The sequence below is a fragment of the Pungitius pungitius genome, chromosome 4, assembly GCF_949316345.1.
Source record: "Pungitius pungitius chromosome 4, fPunPun2.1, whole genome shotgun sequence".
Classification (NCBI taxonomy): Eukaryota; Metazoa; Chordata; class Actinopteri; order Perciformes; family Gasterosteidae; genus Pungitius; species Pungitius pungitius.
In genome coordinates, this window is record NC_084903.1 from 11,282,453 (window position 1) to 11,295,666 (window position 13,214).

Genomic DNA, 13,214 nt, shown 5'->3' on the forward strand with positions numbered 1-13,214 from the left:
TTAATTATTCATATACAGCTTGCTAGTGTTCTCCAGTAGGTGACGAATCAAGGTACTTTCTTGTGTTTCTTTCTTATGAAATACATGTTCATTTTCACAACTGCTAACATTTATGGGTTTGTTTTGTAATTAGAACCAATGTTTGGGAACAACTGGTTTTACACAATGCGTAAAAGCTGATGCTAATTGTACATAAAACCTGTCAATTAGACACAGCAAAGGGTAAATAAATCATTGTTTGACACTAATATGTGTAGTGGAGTAGGCCTAAAGGGAAGAAGTAGCATGACGTGGAAGCAAAGAAGTAAAATGCATCAAAACAGTATGGACTTAAGACGGCAGGGTACGTCAAGTAGCACGAATCTTCACAAACACAAAATCAGTCCAAATTCACATATACATTAGTCTGGATATTATGTAAAATACTTAAAGACGTCTAAAGACGGCCATAGTAATGTTGTCGTTGTTTGAGGACTTCGCCTTGGGCTTTATGAAACTGGGATTGCCATCGTTCCGTATTTTCTGACGTTGAGAGAAAGACTGCATATCACTAGATGACAAATATAATTGTCTGTAACCGACTTAATTGCAATAGTCTCGAAATAATCACACACAGGCACACTACAAATTACAAAGAGGCATTAGTTTAGCAAATATTACGTAATATATGGTACTGTAAACTTTTAAGCAATGGCCAATATATATATATATATATATATATATATATATATATATATTACGCGGGTTGATCAACCCTAACCTGTTCTCAAATATACAGCCCCAATATTGATATAAAGCGTATACAGATTAAATATATATATAATATATATGCATATGGTTGGAATGGACTCATTGTAAGGCGTTTTGGATAAAAACGTCAGCTAAATGACATGTAATGTAATATACTGTATATTACTGTACATGTTTTGGTTTAGATTTAAAATGCACATGTCGTCCACAAGGGGGAGATCGGGTACAATTTATCAACCGCTGCTTTGTTGCAGCTGAGTGCTCGAGGTCTCCCTTGTTTATTTTCATATTAAATTCACGTGCCGAACCATAAACATAAAACACATCCTACTCACAGAATCATATGATAATGTTGTCAAAGTGATTATAAAAACAAGGTATTCTTCTATAAAACAGCTGCCATGTGGCCATTGTGGTCCGAAGGGTTTAGTCATGTTGTTTATATTGTATATATTTTTTGGGCTGCCATGGTCCAATCATTTGTCCTCTTTATTGTTAGAAATATTATCAGTAATACGACATACCGTTTCTGTTTATAACGTCTAAATCATCACAAGAAATAACAATGGTATCCTTAAATGGCACCGTTGTAATGTCTACCCTATGTTTTTTTATGGATTAGGGGGTAATAATACTAATTGTACCAAATCGTGCTTTTTTTGAAGGGTTTTGCAGTCGGCTCTTTTGTTCCGAGAGCAGATTCAGCCGTGCGCGCGCGCGCGTGTGTGTGTGTGTGTGTGTGTGTGTGTGAGTGAGAGAGAGAGAGAGAGAGAGAGAGAGAGAGAGAGCGAGAGAGAGAGAGGGGCTGTCTCTGGGATACAGCAGACTGAGTGAGCAGGAGGAGAGCGAGCGGGATGCTGACAAATTCCTGATAGATGGCTAAAATGGCGAAAGTGTGTTCGACCCCGGCGAACCTCCCGGCTGTCTAGCCCCGCTGGCTGAAACATGTCGTAGCGGAAGCTGGATATAGCTCTGTGTGTGTGTGTGTGTGTGTTTTTTTTTGGCCCTCTCGTCTTCCTCACCTGCACGTTGTCTTTTGCAAGTGCTGGAATATTTCCGATAAGTGTTCAAATGGCATCCACAAGGCGCCGCCGCCTCGGTCCGTGCTTCTGGGGAATACTGGTGAACGCTTTTATCGGTAAGTGTTGTTATCTCGTAGCTGGGGAGGAGGGTGTCGCGCTGCGGGGTGTGATTGCATCCTGCAGGATAACTGCTGCAAGAAGCGACAGTCCGCTGCTGACCAGTCGCCCGGATCTCGGCCCCTCGCCTGGTGTCCGTCAGTATTTCGGCTGGACATGCCTGTGCGGACTGAGGACTTGTGTGTACCTGCGGGTCGCTGAGTTAACACTCCGCAGGGCACTCAAAGTTGAATTAGTTGTGCACGCTGCAGAACTTGAAATGTTCCATTCTCTTGGTGTTGTTTTGGCATCACTTTCTACAGTATGTGCAATATATCAAGTGAAAGTGCATGTTGAGCACCATAATAGTGTATAGCCACGTGCAAGGTAGTTGGTAGAGCTTTTAACGTTTTCGTATTCATGTTTACGGGAGTACGATCAGAATAATGTTATTAATTTTATATTGAAAGGTGTTTAATTGGTGCATTGAGTAAGCAACATTTTTGTGATGACTGCAAACTCTGCAGAAAGTTTCCCAACATGTATTCCCAATACGTATTGGAATGGCTGCAGATCTAGAGCCACTTTCAATGTTATTGTTAATCACATGGTCTCAATGTAACAAATGCAGCACTCCATTAAGTGCTTCTAAGCCCCATTACACATGCTTTAATGGAACAGAAGTTTAATGCGTTTTGCCCTTTGAGTGGCAATTCCATTTCCCCTTAATTAAAAAGTAATCTAAATTGGCTGATACTTAACTCTTCAGCACAACTTTAAAAAGCAAAGAGTTTTTTTCCGTCTTCATTGCACGGGACCTTTAAAGTGATGATGTATTTGATTGGTGAGTCCTTTAAACACACCACCCTGTGGCCGGATGAACTGACAGTGGTTATTTCTCTCAGGGTAGATTAAACGACTGTGGTTATTGCCTGCTGGGGAGAATATTTGAACAGATTAAATGTCAAGACTGTCCCTGTCCTCCTTTTCAAATTTTCTTTTTTTGCTCTTTTGTTGGCTATGATAGACAGCTTCTCTCTCTTTGCGAGGCCCCTTAATTTGAAGGCAGGGAAGACTATTGCATACAAAGCATACCGCACAGGGACCCACAATGGCCTCCACTAAAATCATAAAGGCCAGTAAAGTGTTTCATAATATCTTCAACCAGAGAACTGGGAACAAAAACTTCAGCTCTGTAATGGATGTGGTTCCAATCTAAACCATCCCATTAATGTAATGAAGCTCTTTTGGAGTCTGCCTCAGAGATTAGATTCAGTCAAGATGAAGGCACGTTTCATGACATTTTAAGCAAGATTGATGAGAAGTAATAAGGAAAATATCCAGTAGTTCTCATATGGCACAAAGAGCTGAAACTTCAAGGCAATGCAGTCATTCAAAAGAACTCCTAATGAAAATATGTTTGAATCAAAGCGCGAAGGTATGCTTTGAATTGGCAGCTTGAGCAGACACGAGCATCAATGACGTTTTAGGTTACCGCTCAATGAATTATCTAAAAACCCATTCATTACAAACCAAACAGTATGTGTTTGGTTTATTCACAGAGAAATATACTACAAATGAATAGTGAGAGGAGGCATTGTAATTTAATCGGGGAACAGCTGCTCTACGTCTACTACCATGTCAACACATCACATTCTTGTGATGCATTTTACTCCCTTTATGCCATGCTGTGTGTCATATAGGGAGTAAAGGTATAGGTTGATCTCATTGCTGTTTAAGTTATTAAAACAGGTGAATACCAACCTACTTGAAACTTCACATTAAAGTAGCTAGAAATGAATAGATGAAAATAAAGTCAATGCTATATTAATAATCTATTCGCTGCTATTTCATCTATGTCCATGCTTGCAAACATAGGATTTTTGGGGTCCAGGGAGAGCATCATTTTGGTGATATTTCTCCATATTTCAGTGAGATTAGTGGAGGGTAAATTGACAACACTTGTCCAGTGTAGAATTTTTTTTCCCATTCAAACAATCCCAATATGGTCCAATTTGCAGCAATCTGTCACAGCAAATTGGATTGGTTACTTAGTTATATGCTGAATTCATTGTTATGGTGAATATTGTGAGCTGTAACAGATGGACTTTGAGAGAGCAATGGGAAAAAGCTCATTTAGCAATACAAGCTGCATGTGTAGCAATGTGCTATTCACATAAGTTGTTTACCATTAATAAGATGAGTATACTACATCTAATACATTTCAACATGCAAGAACCCTGCGATGTGCCCCAAGCTCTTTGAGCTACCGGAGGTACTTGTGTGTGCGCTAACTGTCCGTCAGTAGCTGGTTCAGCAGTAAACCTTTGTGCCAGACAGTCACACTTATCTGTCAATAGTAAGCCAGAGCATGAGCCACACTTAGCCAACACTTGTCTCTGGTCTCACCACAGTAATCCAACATGCCAGTTGTCTCTTTAGTGTCTCTTTCGTCTGCATTATGTGTGTGTGTGTGTCAGATGTGGATTTTCATGGTGAACATGTGTCTCTGTGGATGGGCCGTGTTCTTGCCACTAGTTTCCACAGCTGTTCTCTCCTCTGTGCTCACCCTCTGGATGCTTAGCATTCACTTTTACATTGTTTGAGCTAATGAAAGAAGCTGATTAGCCTAATTGAAGCATAGCGAAAGTACATACAACATCAATAAGGCTGTCTAATCAACTCTAAATCAATGCCCCTGTAACACATTGAAGACTCAACTATTATCATTCTGATTGCTGCACGGCGTGATAACATTGACTGATGCCATTTGACAGCTTTGAAAGCTGTAAAATACAACGCCTCCGATATCTCTGTCAATCTGATGTGATGTGAAACACCTGCATGTGTGTTACCTCCTCAAATTTGTCCAGAAGCATTTTGCTTAGTGTATAATACTTAGATCAAAACACTAAGTGTGACGGACTGGATGTGTGGCGGCAGGCTCTTTGTATGGTATATTTTCTTCTCTGCTGGATGCTTCTCATGTGAAAACATGTGTCTTTGTTGGACCAAAAGAGATGGAGCTCATGTGGCCAGCGTCAGGTTTTGGAGAGCGGGAGGCCAGGCAGTGGGATCACGGCCTGCCAGCTAAGGGTTAAATATTTCTCCACCACTACCCCCTGGTTTTTCACAAGTGGTAGCACTGATGTCTCCCTGGTCCCATGGCCATTTACTCTCGGTGTGCGTTGAAAAAAGAAAGCAGCGGGGGATCCCATGAAGCGAGAAGGCAAAGCAGAGAGGAAGCGGAACCGTGCCTTTGCATTATTACTCTAAATGTGATCTTCATGGAGGAGTGTGTCAATGAACCCCTTCTCTGCACCTAAGGGGAGGTACTTCTCGGCTGGAATTTGAGGGATGAAGCCGGAGGTTCTCTGTTTTGACCCCTGTGCTTTGCCCCCCCCCCCCCCCCCTCCCACCTCCCGCCAGATTCCAGTGCCTGGGGCCGAGACTGTTAGTGCTTAGTCCATCAGTAGGTGAAACATGACACCAGGAGAGCCGCTTAGCTCCTCTTTTATAGTACCAAATCAGGTCAGGCTGTTTACATCCTTTATTTATTGTTCTCCTTCTCCTCCCTTTTTACCTCAGAAACTGCAAAAACACGTCAATACAGTCAATTCCGTCTCATATTATTTTGTGTTGAGTAGTGAAAAAGAACACAGCTAGGGCAAGTGTCGTGGCTGTTGGTTGACTGGCACAACACGTAGAAGGCCATGCACGTGTGTGTGTGTGTGTGTTTATAATAGAATCCAATGGGGCTGGAGGCTGGAGGCAGCTCAGTAAAGCCTTTTTATTGGTGAGATGTAAGGACTCGCAGGCTGCTAACGCTGAGATGACACAAGGAGTATTCCTCCCGTTTGTTGGAGTGTGAGGGTTAATGTGCAAGTCGCAACTGTTGCAGTCCTTTGTGACCCTGGATATGGACCCAGCTATGATATGGAAGTTAGAAATGGAAAAGGAATGAATGGGTGAGTAAATGAAGCCGTGTTACGGTTCATGGTCGCCAAAGCTAAATACTTGATATTTTTCTGAAGCATCAATGGAGTTTTACCATGACGACTGACAAAGACAAATAAGCCCTTAAGCACCCCCTCTTGTTGACAAGGTCAAAATCAAATCCTCATTTTGTGGTGTGTTTGTGTGTGTGTGTGTCTCCTCAGGTGTGATGTGCGAAGCAGAGCTCTCCTTCACACTGGAGCCCAGTGACATCATCGCTGTTCAGGAGCAGCCCCTCATGCTCCACTGCCAGGTGGACGGTATCCCCCCAATCACAACGCAGTGGAGACACAACGGCCTGCTTTTAACTCAGGATCAGCATCACACCACCTTCATCAACGGCTCACTCCTGATCGCTCACTTCCAGAAGACCAAATCTCACGGCTCCTCCGACGAGGGCGACTACGAGTGCATGGCCCAGAATCTGTTTGGGCTGCTGGTGAGCCGCAAGGCGCGTATTCAGGCAGCCAGTAAGTCTCTTCTTTTGATCATTAGTGATGTAGGAGGTATGACACTCCTTTACTTGATTGGTATTCGTTTGTCTGACTGAAAAAAGCAAATATCACAAATGGGTTTTGATTTTATGCGCTTGATTATGTTGTCAGTATGTACAGTCAGAAAAGTACATCATTATTGAGCAATGCAGACTCTGCAACCACTTACATAAGTTTGATGCAGGTTGTAGTCTGTGTTAGAAATGCAAACAATGTAGTTCAAACGTTGACCAATCCTGTTTGTGTCTAATCATCCGGGGGTTGCTGTGCTGTAAATTTACTACATTTTCCCGAGTTGTGGAGTTTAATATCATTCTTTGAGTGTAGTTAACCGTCTGATGCTCATCTAGTTCTGCTTAGAAATTCAAACCCTTGAGTTTAGCGTTATCAACCGCTCATGCTGAGGTTCTCCAATCTGCTTTGTAGGAGTGCCATAAGTTTTAAAGAAACTCAGCAGCTCACTCACTGTGGAGGCATCCAGATAATTCTTCTCTGGCCTGACCACCAAATCTTTTAATTGAAGTGATTCTACTTCAGTTCTTAGCACCGTTGCCATGGTTCATTTCCATCATATCAGAGTCAATCTGACTGTCCGTACTCTGTCTTCTCCTTGCTCCCACACATTTAAAGTGCATGTCTCAACTTACCTTAAATCAAAGGCATCATTGAGGTCGGCTTTAGTGCGACTCTACTGTTAGACACTGTGTTGAGTTAAGACCTTTTCGAAGGCTTTGTTACATACACTCTGTAAACCAGAGATGGACAAAGGCTTGCAGAAGCCTGTTGATTCCCGGCCTGTGTGTAGACGGCACACTGCTGTGCCGTTGTGGCCGATACAGCTTTTCCACTCAGCAGGATGGGGAGGTTAGCACGGATGTCTCACCGGCCAAAGGGAAAAGTCACTTCAGCTCAGTGGCGGACGCTGTCAAACACACGCAACCTTTTGAGGTCTCCCATTCTTTTTCTAAGGTCAGATTTGAGCAGCTATTGAATTGCATTTTTTCTTTGTGAGGTTAGTCTGCCATGGTCCCGCTTGTTTTAATTTCACACAATCGCTTTGACAGATTGTAGTATGTTGCATTTTAGCATGAGGAAGATGACAATGCATAGATTTATGACTTTAACGTGTGATGAAGTTGTTCATTGCATTGGATTGTATGAGTCACATTTAAAAAAGAAGAAGTGGTCCATTGAGGAGGCCTCCTTTGCACCTTTAGGTGCCGTAGTGCACTACCAGGCTAAACCAGCAGCCTCTAGGTTCAGTACAGAAGCTACTGTTTTTGCTCTTATGTATATAAGACCTGTGAGCTGCTTGATCTTTGATGCAAAGGGGATTCCACGTGGATTTGTGTGACTTCTTTACTGACTTCAAATCATTTTCAACAGAATGCTTTTTCATTTTTGATAATGGAGAGAAATGGCCCGAAACTAGTTAATGCTCAGCTTACAAAGATCCCTAACTAGTGTTTGTTTCTTTTCTTTTGTGTTTTTTGTTAGGGTTACAGCTTTCTTTGTGTTTTTGAGGTGATTTGCTGTGTCATAGTCCTTCTTACAACAGCTGTGACTTGTACCACTGTGGTGCAATGAGTGGTGAGATTACTCTTTACAGCCCTCTCAGTGGATAAAGCATCTATCTCACCCTCCACAATACCTCCCTCCATAAATACCACTTTTTATTTGCTTGACAACCATTTGTGTGAGCTCACCGTTGGAGGGCTTGTATTGGACGGACTCCCCGTTGCTCCTCTAAATCGGTAGTCGCTCTAGGAAACTTTCTCCCTAAATGTTATCTCTTTGATGATCGGTTTCGCTCTGTCTCTCTCGCCCTCCCTCTCGTTTTCTCTCTCTCTCTCTCTCTCGCTCTGTCTCTCTCTCCTTCCTGATTTTCTCCAGGACCTCCTCATTAGCTTACGTTCAGGAAGCTTTTCATCATTTGAATGAATGACAATCCTGGTACAGTGGGCCTGGATGGGGTTTCCGCCCCTCCCCCACAGAACACCGGCGTCACCAGGCAACACACCACAAAAGGCCCCTTGTTACAAAATAGCTTTTAGGAAATTGAAATGACTTGCTTTTGTCTATTTGTCTGGAATTAATTGGAAAAAATTCCAAGTTTTCTTCAGAATTATTCCCCCCCATTCCTGTGCGTATGTGTATACATATTGTGGACCATTTGAAAATATATGAGGTGTGATTGGAAAGGGAAAAGCCACACGAGGAGAGGGTAAAGAAATGCAATGAAGGCAAGTTCCATAACTGGACATTACCTGTGTAATTTAATTTATTGTTTATTTTGGCAATACATATAGAGCCTTTCAGAGAAATGAATTGCCATTATAATGGTAGACTCTTGAATATAAAAAAAGCAGAGTGGATAAAATAGAAGAAACTTGATGGCCGTGAAAGGGTCTCAGTTTATATTCTTGCCTCACACTTGTGTAAATTTAACTCTTGTCAAGGGTACGAATGCAAAGTTATACAGTATATATATATATAAAGTGGCATATGAACCGTGTCCAACAGAAACCACATGTGTGTGGTAGAAGATGACAAGTTGCAATATGCTACACATCAAACTACCCGGATGGATGGCCACTAGCAGCTACTCAGACTCCGACAGCAGTTTACTGAGAGTGATTTGTGTGGCGCCCCCGTTGGTGTATGTCAGAGTGCTCGTACGTGTGCATGTGTTTGGAGGGTCGACGGTGGCTCTCCATCACCCTCCGACCTGCCTGTCCCTATACCCCTTTCATGGCCTCCTGCCTGGGTGAATTTTGAAGCGCTATCCCCACATCTCCTTGTAGCTCCCTTTGTCTGCCAAACCCCGCCCTCGATCTGCCCCCCTCCCCTCCTACCCATGCTCTCCTCTGCTCGCTCGCCACGAAGCGAGTCATCTCTCTGTCATATAGATTAGCCAACTAAATGCCATATACGCTTTGACATTTCAACATGAAGCCTCGCGGTGTTTTCTTTTCATCCTTGCAAAATCAAGATTAGTTATTGCAGCGGAATACTGCATTGTCAACATTGCACCATCAGTAACCCTCGTTTAATGGGGTTTTTGAGGAAAGGTCTAACGTCACAATAATAATAATGTATTGTTTTGGTCTTTATGCTGATATAATTCCTGCCGGTCATGAAAACATGGTGTTAGTAGTAGTGTGGACATGGGGCTTATGAGTGCCCTGTTCTTTCCTTAAGGCAGGTATGCTGCTGATGTTAAACCAGAATGTTCCCTGCTGCTGTGTAGTCAGCGCCCCTCCATCTGTCCGCCAATGTGTCAGATGGATTAAGGAAGAAAGGACTCTTCTGTTCTTTTTTTGCTGCACCGATTAGGTAAGCAAAAAGGATGCAAAATCTGACCTCTGCTGTGTAGTTACGCCTAAAATTGGTTTATCACTGTACACCTCCAAACTAAATACTGAGAAATCATTGCCTGAAAGCATGCTCTAGTTCAGTTGATTAGGAATTAGCGTTGGTGTGTAATATATATATATATATACATTTATATATGTATATAATAAAGCAGCAGCACGACCAGCCTTTCAGGAGGCGTTCTGTGCAGGTCCCTTTTCTATACTCTGTTTTAGGGTAAACAACTGCCGGTGCCATTGTCTCCCTTAGTCTCTCTCTCTCTCTCTCTCTCTCTCTCCCTCCCTTTCCCTCCCATGCCTATGAAGATGCTGTTTGTCCTCTATTTGTTGCTTTATGCTCAGGGAGGTGTATAAACATAGTGTTACAGAAAATTCCTAATGTCAAATCTGAATATTTGTATATTCAGAGTTGACGTTCTCTATTATATATATCAATGACACGTCATTGACCTTGAAGCAGTGGAAAATCTCCAAGGGATCTGATACTGCTCATAGCCTTATTGTCTTAGTTAACTATATGTGTTTTTACTGCAGTGAGGAAAAGGGGGGTGAGATTTGAAATTCTTCTATGGTATTTATCCAAATCATTCCAGACAGTTGGAGTAAATTATCTAATGTAGCCTATTTTATAACAATATTGATTATGTGGCATGGTTGGAAACAAAAAGCGCATGCACTTTTGTGAGAATTGTACATTTACTTAATCCTCCTCTATCTCTAAATAAACAGATAGAATAAACAGATATTTCAATAAAATCAAGGGCAGATTGGTTACTAGTGTGCTTACATTTCGAGAGAAAAGAGATGCATGAAGAGGTATAACCATCTCCTCTTAGCTGGAACTGCCTCATAATATGAGGGATGAGCTGCTGTAAGAAGAGGGCACCCTTAAGCACTAAAAATATCTACCTGTGAAACAACAGCATCACTTGGTGAATAAAGACATTAAACAGGCAAAGGAACACTGAGGAGTGGTGATGGAAATATTGAACTGCTCAAAATAGCATTTTGCTTATTCCTCTAGGTGCACATGGCTTTAAACCTGCTCATGTCTTTCTCAGAGTGATATAACAGCAACTATAATCATGTAATGTGTATGTAAATAGAGCGCTTTAAAAAATGCAGGCATCTGCACAAAAAATGCATACTGGTGAGGGAAATCATTTTTAAAATGTTGTCTTTTTTTAAATAGTATTTTTTAGGAATTGAAAAGATACACTAAGCTCTTATCCAAAACCACTACAAAAGCATTTCATGCCATTAGGCTGCTCCCTCCAGCAGCTGCTCTCATCAGCTGTGTACACGGTAGCTGATTATTCAGATTGCGCTCATTCAGAGGATGTCTTTCTATATATTTCATTGTCATACTAATTAGTGTTAACTTTGGGAATGATTCTTTCAGTGCCATCAAAGTCATCGTATATCTGGTTGAGTGACACATTTCTAACAGTGTGATCAAATCTAACGCAGCTTTACTTCTCCACTGCACAAGAATTCAGCACTAACCAAGAGCGCGTCTCAGTTTAAGTCCAGTGTTTGTGTAGCACGTGTGTGTTTGTGTGTTTCTCTGTCAATGGATGTGGGGAACTGACTGCCTCCGTGCTTGTGTGTTGGGTAAAGTAATGCAGTGGGTGCTGGTCTCCGGATGTCTGTGGACCACCCTCGCTATACTCAAACAAACAAATCAAAAGGGGGCCTGAGGTCCCTTCTGCCTGCCTTTTTAGGCCCATGGGAGGAATTCCTTGGTAATAGAGGGGAAAGGGGAAAGAGAGAGTAACTGCTGTGCCAAAGGTTGGACAGGTCGGGCCACTCTCTGAATGCCGGAGTCTGGCTTTACAATCTGCACACAGCAATCTTGCAGCGCTTTGTTTTGAGTTATTCAGTATAATGTGGTGTCTTAACCTGGTATGTGTTTGACGGTGATGTTTTGTGGGGTTTCATGCCAGCACGTGTGAGTTTTGTTAACATGATCATCATGCTGCAGTCTGTTTATTAAGTTCCTATTTTTTGAACTGTCAAATATTGTTGATGAAAATGAGGATGTGTTTGAGGTTGAGAACAAACACCACAGAATCAGCTTTGCCATCAGTGGGTTTCTCCTAATGAGGGAAGCACAATATCTAATATGTTGATTTGTATTGAGTATGTTGGTGTTCCTACGAATCCAGGCTTCACCAGCCGGGCTAGTTTTCACTTCTGCCCCATCACTGCGCTTCACTACACTTAACAATGTCTTTATGGCCAGAATAGGCAGTTAAAGCCTTTACGGGGTCTGCACCATGCACCAATAAAAACACCAAAACTCCCTCTTCCTGTCTCCTCCTTTGGTACAAATGTTGTTTAACGTTTGTGAAATGTGTAAGAAGGACAAAGACATACAAGAGGTATACATGTTAGTAATAGGTAGCAGATAATAGTAAACAAAATAGTGTTATATTACGACATTATTTCCTCCTCAGTGGTTCTCACACACACATGCACACACACACACACACACACACACACACACACACACACACACACACACACACACACACACATTGGGCCCCTCAGTCCAGTTTTCTACTTTGTTTAAGCAGGGATCAGGAAATCTTTCTGTGGTGGCAAATAAGCAGAAGAGCTGGAGACAAAGGCCAGTCAGCGATGGCCAGGCAGCGGCTCTCAGCAACCTTTCCCCTCTCCAGCCTGTGTGCCTGTGTGTGTGTGTGTTGTGGTACCTCTCTGAGCGTATTGTTGGTTGTGAAATGTGGGCTGGTGGAGTGGCTGGGAACAGGCCGAGGCTGTGGAGATGTGCAGCCTCTGGTGGCTCCGCTTTGTTGTTGGTGGCCCGGGCGTTTGTTCTCCTGACCGACTCAGCTGGCCGTGGCTGAGGCCCCCTTTTGTCGCCGCTGACTCTGGGTGGGTGTGTTTCCCCTTGCACCCTCCCTCCGCCTCCTTCCCCCTCTGTTTCAGCATTGACTCAGGAATAGAGGGGTCAGAGGGGATGATGGGCTGGACATCAGGGAGGAGGGGGTTTATCTGGGAAACGGTGACCTTTTTGTGTGCACGAGGGCAGCATACCCCTCCCCTTTTATTTATTCTCCTGCAAGTACGTTTCCCCTCCTCCACAGCTCAGCCTCCTGCTTGTTCCCCAGTGGGGACCCATCCCCCTGTCTGCTGGCCCCAGGGTAGTGGAAGTGACCTTGGCTTTGGCAGGGAAATAATAAGGTGGCCCAAACCTGCCACAGCATCACAGCTCTAACTCTGGCCTTTCCCCAAACAAGCAACGCGGGCCAAAGAAAGCACATTTTCACTTACTCAGAAAGGACATATTATGTTTGTCTCTGTCATGTGTTTTCTGTTTTTTACGGAGAGGATAATCAGTTAGTCAGCGTGAATGAAAGTCAGGTCCATAAAACAAAGGGATATGTCCATTACTGCTGCTATTTTATAATGTGTTTCATTCAAAACATCTCAAGGGGATGCACTGTGTGGCATTATTT

General features: G+C 42.8%; 1 protein-coding gene across 1 annotated transcript in view; it reads left to right on the forward strand.

Annotated features, from left to right (window-relative positions):
* The first annotated feature begins 1,756 nt into the window (after positions 1-1,756).
* The window catches only part of LOC134127301 (immunoglobulin superfamily DCC subclass member 3-like), a 33,194-nt gene continuing 21,736 nt past the window's right edge, over positions 1,757-13,214 (forward strand). Inside the window, exons 1-2 of the mRNA XM_062561736.1 lie at positions 1,757-1,888; positions 6,029-6,334. Of these exons, the coding sequence (XP_062417720.1) occupies positions 1,822-1,888; positions 6,029-6,334 (373 nt within the window). The 5' untranslated portion in view covers positions 1,757-1,821. The remainder of the gene's footprint in view (positions 1,889-6,028; positions 6,335-13,214) is intronic.